Source organism: Cibotium barometz, chromosome 41 (assembly GCF_041138505.1).
Source record: "Cibotium barometz isolate CiBa-2024 chromosome 41, ASM4113850v1, whole genome shotgun sequence".
Classification (NCBI taxonomy): domain Eukaryota; kingdom Viridiplantae; phylum Streptophyta; class Polypodiopsida; order Cyatheales; family Cibotiaceae; genus Cibotium; species Cibotium barometz.
Genome location: NC_141086.1, coordinates 34210770 through 34218314, shown reverse-complemented (window position 1 = coordinate 34218314; position 7545 = coordinate 34210770). Strand labels below are relative to the sequence as shown.

At 40.2% G+C, this 7545-nt stretch overlaps 1 protein-coding gene across 1 annotated transcript; it reads left to right on the top strand.

Moving 5' to 3' along the window:
• Positions 1-997: 997 nt before the first annotated feature.
• Positions 998-1857, top strand: LOC147614898 (uncharacterized). Its single transcript, XM_086780223.1, has 2 exons — positions 998-1567; positions 1659-1857. Exons 1-2 carry the CDS (start codon positions 1071-1073, stop codon positions 1666-1668), a joined length of 507 nt encoding a protein of 168 aa, XP_086636349.1. The 5' UTR covers positions 998-1070; the 3' UTR covers positions 1669-1857.
• Positions 1858-7545: the final 5688 nt, after the last annotated feature.

Genomic DNA, 7545 nt, shown 5'->3' with positions numbered 1-7545 from the left:
TGGAATTCAAAGTTCAAGGTGGATCAAAAACAACTAGAAGCATGGTTTTGACATAATCTAGATACTAATGAAGATTAGTGCAAGATTAACACACTGATAGGGTATGAATCAAAAGCATACATTTTGCATTAGATTGGGCATCCTTTAAGGCTTGATACCAAGTTATTACTTCTATATCTTAGTGATAATCATCCACCTAATTATGCTTAATTTTCTCCTAAATCTAGTCCCTAGAATCTAGCCTCCACCTCCCTCCCATAATCTACATGTAAGCGTATGCAAGGTGAAAATTTCAAAACCAATGCATGTGTGTGTCTTCCATCATGCATATACATGACATGAAGTGGATATATTTTGTTGTTGTTATATATGAGGCAGTTGGACTCCTCAATGTGAGATGGCCAAAGAAATTGTCATATATTTTTTGAGGTAGTTGTATACGTGGCAATTGGACCAATCGATTCTAGATAACTAATCATTGTTGCTACACAGTGATCAACAATAAGTGCGTTTGCATGTAAGCAAACATGAGACACATATTATGTTGTTTCCATGATGTTCATGGAAACTCCTATAAGCCACAAGGAATTGCAGACATTGTGCACACATGAATTTTAAGATATTACAATGGTTAGTGTGATCGTAGATGGGGTTCACAATACCACCAATGGAAAAATTCCATCAGGTGGGGATGAGCTGTGAATGGGTTAAACTTTTGATGCTTGTCACTGAATGGGCCATACACAACTGATTGATGTTTTACAAGAGGTTGGAATCTCTATTGGAACTTTTACAAGAGGTTGGAATCTCTATTGGAACTTTACTCTTTTTCTTTTTCCACCTTTCTTTCTTTAAAAAAATAATAAAAAGATCCCTTTTTCTTTTTCCACGTTTCAATAGTGGTGTGGAAATTTTAAGGGGGACGGTTAACGTTGGCAAGATAATAAGCAAGCTCTCCTAGCACCCATCTTAGTCTTTCAAAGGTGCTTGTGATTGATTCCGAGAGCATTCCTCCTACCCTTTGCTTTGTGCCGTCTCTCAGATCCTCCTCTACTAGCCTCTTCCGAGCCATGCATAACCAGACTCGCCTCTCAGTTCGCACTTCTGCCAGCCAAGCTGCCGCACCCTTTGATCAGCCTCTTATGCTTCTCTCTGTCGATGATCTCCTCGACCACACATGGCACTATGAGTGTGTGGTTAGCCCTAGCTATCCCGCAGTACTGCATATCACTGAATCCATGGCTAAATCATCATTATCACCATCTTCCTCTTCCGCTAAGCCTTCTAGCTCACCACTATCGCCATCTTCCTCTTCCACTAAGCCTGCTAATCTTCCCAAATTATCCACACAATCCAGCACAGAGTATGTGAGCTTGGCTAGCTTTATCAATGTCAACAGTAGCCCTCACTCCTGTAGCAACCGGAGAAATTCAACTGCTGCAGCTCTAGGCTCTACTTTCTCTGAAAAGCGCAGTAAACCCACTACCTCATTATCCAAGTGTAGAGATAGAGAGAGAGGACATCAGCTCGTGGAGACCGAAAGGCTATCAGCGGCAGTGGATCAAAGGTTTGTTGGCAATTTTGCTTCCACAAAGAAAGGCTTGATCTAGGAGGATTAATTAGTGCTTGTTGATTGCACATCTGCATGCGCAAATCAGGAGCACTTAGCAGGCAGTTATCACACAAGAGTGGATTCTCCTCATGCACCGGACGATCAGGAGACCTTGAAGAAAGAGAATTGAATCTACGGAGGAGAATTGATTGAAGGATTAGATGGGCGCGCATGCCGCCAGCAGGCTTCATCAAAATGCACACAAAAAAGAAGAAGGGTCAACTACCAGTGGTTTCGTGGGCACGCCGCACAGTTTCACCTTACTATGCACAGAATTTGATGGACATACATACTATGCACAGAATTTGATGGACATACATACATACATACTATGCACAGAATTTGATGGACCTACTATAGCCTTCACCCCTTTTGGTGAATTTTTGACTTAGTAAAATGACTCTTTTTTCTTTACTATTTAAAGCCTCCTTATGTAAGTAGATTTTGTACTTTAAAAAAAAAATCTTGGGTTAAAAAACCCTTACTAACTTTTTTTTAAAAAATATTGGGTTAAAAAACCCTTCTTAATGATCGCACGTAGTAGACTTACATATTTTATTTAAAAAATATATTTTTTGGTAAATTTTGACTCAGTAAAATGATACTTTTTTCCTAATCGCCTTATGTAAGTAGATTTTTGTATATTTTTTTCAAAATCTTGGGTTGAAAAAACCTTCCTAATGATTGCACTTTGTGGACTTACATATTTTTAAATGAATCCCCCGACATATTTATACACATTTTTAAAGAAGTATTTTACTTAAAAATCGTGTGAAATATGAAACCATCCAAAAAAGGGTATATCACAACTCTTCAATGGTCCATTTACCATGATATTTTAGAGGGAATCTTCAAGGATAAACATTCTCAATAGGACTTTTGATTTGCAATAGCATTGTGCAATCAAACATTTTGATTAAAAAACCTTTTTCTTGTATTTTCATGATGGTGGTTAGTGCTTATATTAATATCCATGATTTTTTCCTTAAAGCATTAGTACTAGGATATACGTTGCTATGGATTAACCTGATATAAAAACAGAATCTTCAAAATATTTTTGTGTTCAAGAGCCCACTTAGATGGAATTCATGAGATGCACAAAACACATTTCTAAAAGCAGGCGCACGTGTACACACACACACACACACACACACATACACACATGCACAAACACAAAAGTATGCATGTATAGTTTCACATGGCTTTGATATTTTAAAGTAGCTACATGGTGAAAAATATCAAATGACTAAAAACTAAAGAGTTGCATATAATACCAAATACTTTGTAAGGTCCCCCTCTTCCTAAATAGGGGAACCATAAGATAGTCTACTAAGTCTAACTCGAGAAAAATTTCCTACTCGTCGACACCTTGACCATGTAAAGATACAAGGATTTGATTAATAGGTAAGACCTAGTTCTATCCCACAGGGAGAGCATGGTCTTCTAAATGACTCTTAAAATCAAATCACCCATAGAGTGATTGATCTTAATACTCCCACTTTCCACCCAACTCATGCATCAATTTTGTTTTCTAATTAATCCTACCAAACTGTTCGACATAAATAAACAAGTTACTTAATTAATGACCTTCATAGTGTTAATTTAAATAGCCTTTAACATTGATACAACAAAGCTAGAAAATAAGGGATTTAAAAAAATAAATACAATGTTTAAAACTATCCATAGCCAAATCCAAGCTCTCGTATTCCTTTACTTTATTCTTCCAATGATCTAGAATTCGGCCTTCCAGTCTCTATAGACTAGGCAATCCCTATGGGACCATACACCTCGTCATCGGCAGCTGGCGAGGATTCAAACTAGCCTATCGTCCTCTTAGACTCCATCGCTTGATCCTCCCGCTCCTCAAAGGGATGTCTATACGCTAGGATGGGCTTATTCACCGCACTAGCCTAGGCCCATAGAACTAGGCAGCATCCACAATACTCAACTAAGCTAGCAAGTCTCATCTTCCCAATGGTAGGAGGGATACCTTGGGCCGACTTCGAGCCTCACTAATGCTGCCGTGCCCAGCTACACAGCACGAAAATGGGGTCAGTATTAAGGCAAGGAGAAGATGTCCCTGTACTTTTAACTTAATCAAGATAACAACACCATTTTCTCAAGAAAGCATTGATTTCATAAGAATTTTGGTATTTTTAAAGCAAAGAAAAGTAGCAACTTCTTTCTTAATTAATGTTAACATTAAAAGTCAATCAAAAGACATGATTATTAAGCTAACCTGCTAACCATTAGTTCCTTGTGGGACTCCCAAGGAGAGAGTTGGGACCGCATCTGAAGTATTCCCTCTAGGGTCATTATGCACGCTTCTCGAGACGGTATTTTGGCATCTTCGTGGAGGAGCCATTCTATTCGCCTTCTCGTAGCCCACGTGTCACAGAGCGAACTCAATGCTTCAGCTGGATCACGAATCAGAGTTCATTTGCTCACTTTATGAGCATAAAACTCTTAGGCGGGAACCACCTCTAAGAGCCAAAGAGCCCTTACTAACGTCATCGCAAAATGGGGGGAGAAGGTGTCCTTAAACTAGAATTTGGTACAAAAGGTTGCACCTATAGGGAGAGAAGGGAGTTCTCCTTAAGTCTATTCACACATGTGAGGGGAGGGGGGCAGCTAGGGATACCCTCTACTCAACACACAAGGGTGAGATGATGAAAAAAAGTCTGCAGAGCTTACTTGGAGATGGGCTAAAAAGGGCCTGCTCTGAGAGGGGATGTAGAGGGTTATCGGGTACAATCCCGCAAAGAGTATCGGGTATGGACTATTGGGTACAGTCTCTACACAGAATGTCAGGTACAGGAAACACAGGGTGTTGAGGTGTCGGCCATGGGGATGCTGGGGGGTTTATATAGGGGTTGGTACGGGTACGGGGGGCAAGGAAAGGGAGGGCAAAGTGGGGTGCAAATGATGGTGCATGATGAAAGTACACCGGTTTGTGGTTGCATGAGTGTGGGGAAAGGGATGGTGCCTAGCGAGCAAAAGATGAGGTACACATGTACCATCCAGGTCAGTGGCCCCATGGGTGTCCACGTGATGGCCCAGTGGGGACCATACGCTAGGGCAGTCGGCCTTTGGTCCTTACGCAGTTGTTGTATGGGTGCCCGGGTATGTGAATGGCATCTTTTTGGGGTAGGGACCCCTAATTTTGGGGCATCAGTCTCGATATGCGTGCCAGTGTGCCCGTGGGTGGTTGGCGATTTTTTTTTCGACAAAAATGTCTAGGGTATCTCCTTGGTTGTAGGGGTGCAATCCGTTTGTTAGTTGGGCACCCGGACTTGCATTTATTAAGGTCAAAAATTTACCATACTTTAACTAAAAATATCTAAAAATCTACGTAGAGGCTTATTTTCGGTGTCCGTTTTGAGTACTGTAAAATCCTATATTAGGATAAAATCACATGCAGATTCAAAATTTAGACTCCGAATTTTAAGATTCCAAGTAGAAATAGGTATATTATTAAAATTGATGATTTTTACATCATAAAAGACCATAAATTCATCTATCAAATATTAAAGATGGGCATGTTACATCCTTGCCCCCTTAAAGAAATCAAGATGTCCTCATCTCCACATGAATTCGGGGTATTAATTTAAGAGTGTAGCTTCATCTTCCCAAGTTGCATACTCTTCAGGATAATCTTTCCATTATACTAGATGTTCTATAAGAGTTCTATTATATGGAGTTGCCTTTCTCGAGAATCTATGATCCTACTAGGCTGCAACTCAAGGACTTCTTGAGTTGGGATTACAACTTTCTCATCATCAAGAATATGATCGATACTATGTACATAAGGCTTTAACAAACTTACATGGAATACATTGTGGAGCTTAAAATGGGCTAGGAGCTACAGCTTATAGGCACTTTTTCCCAGACATTTGATGACTGTATAGGTCCACACTATCTTGGACTGAGCTTCTTATATTTCCCAAGTGACCGAAAGCTACGCTTGGGCTGCACTCATAGAAGAACTCTTTCTCCTTCTAAAAATAACAAGGAGGACTATTGGACATAAGTTGGATTTCCTGCCTTAGGAAACTAAGGAGCCAATGACTCTCTACATTAATGCTAAAAGGGTCATGATCCTCCCAAAGAATAACCACATCAATGATCCTCCCAAAGAATAACCACATCAATGAGTGCTGAATGCGTGCCATCTCACATGTCTTAGTCCAAGCTAAGCTACTCCCCTCGTAGAAGTTGCCACCTCCTATACTACTTGAAAAGCGAATGCACAAAGTTTGTCTTGCAATGAAGTACTTGTCATAAAAAACAAACAACAATAAACATAAAAACATAAAATCAACAATCAGTGTCTTGCAAAATGAAGTACTTATGAATAAAAACCATCGACAATCAACAGAAGTGCAATCTTAATATCTGACCACAGTAATTATGCACTTGATGATATCATCGTGCTGAGTTCTCTTATTTTCATAAAGAAAGAACTAGAGTTGCATAAGATATGACGAAATTGAATTTCGCCAAAAAAAAGGAGAAAATGAAAAGGTAGTGAAATGAAAAAGGAGGGAAAGTAAAAAGTTAAACATAAAAAATAGAAAAAAATAAAATTCGGTTTTCAAACTTCCATGTGCTGAGACCACAAGGTACATCTGACATGAAAGAATAGTTTAAGACATGAAATCTGACATTTCTCTATTTTTTTAAGATATGGGCTCTATTATTTTATTGTCTTAAGAGATTTGGGCAAAGATATGACAAAAAGATCCATGTTACATGGATCTAGAATCCCAGCTCTCTCATTGGTCAGGCTAATATTTTTTTATTCACTCCTTAGAGGGCAAAATGGAGAGTCCATATTTCTCCTTATGAAATTTCTATGATCCAACCTTAAGAGTCGAAGCCTCCAAAAAAATGCTCCAGGAGATGGAAGAGTAGACAAGGCTACCCAAAAAGATATTAAAGCTGCTCAAGATTGACAAAAGCATTATGCCAACACAAGGAGGTCTAAAAGGATCTTGGGTTTTCCCAAAACTGGATCAGAGGTGTGTCTTGCCTATATAGGGAGACTCATAGCACTGTTTTAGCCTATGGGGGGCGTAGTGAGCATTTTCAGATTTCCCGTTCAATGAGGCAGGGCTGTCCCCTTCGCCCCTTTACTGTACCTCATTGTAGCTGAGGCTATGAGCAGGTTTCTTCGGGCTGCCCCTCGTGTTGTGGGTCTCAGGCTACCTTTATGTACAGAGGAAGAGTTTTTGGACTTTGAGTTAGCAGATGATATGGCGTTGTTCCTTGAGGCTTCACATGCTTGTTTATGTGCTTTCCGGACAGCCTTGGAGGCCTTTTATTTGGCAACAGGAGCTACCATCAATTGGCATAAGTCAGTTGGTTTTTGGATCAGTGATTCTCCTCTTGCAGATTGGGGTATAGACATTGGTTTTACTTGGATTGAGAGAGGATGCTTTGCCAGATACCTTGGTTGTCAGGTGGGCGTTGACATCTCCCCTGCACAACAATTTGCTCCAATGCTCTTAAGCATTAAAAGCAAACTTCATCACTGGAGTAGGAGGAAGCTTGACTTGGCTTCTAGAGCTTTGGTGGTTAACCAAGTTTTGCTAGCCACGACTTGGTTTATCACTTCGTGCTGGATTTTTCATAAGGGCTGCATTGGCCAGCTTCGTCGCCTTATTCGGAACTTTCTTTGGTCGGGGCTTGATGGAAATGCACACACACCAGGGCTAGAGTTTCTTGGGAAACCATTATTAGGCCTAAGCAGGAAGGGGGATTGAATATCATTGACCTTGAGGTGCAATGTAAGGCTTTGCTAGTAAGTTGGTTGTTACTAGTTAGGGGCTTTCTCCCAGGCACCGAGCCGTGGAAGGACTTTCTCATGCAGTAAATCACGAAGTGTGTCCCTGTTCGCAGAGGTGATTGGACTCTCACGCTTTATTTTTTCG

Coding starts and splice junctions, on each gene's coding strand:
- LOC147614898 (XM_086780223.1), top strand. CDS start 1,071: ATGCATAACCAGACTCGCCTCTCAGTTCGCACTTCTGCCAGCCAAGCT.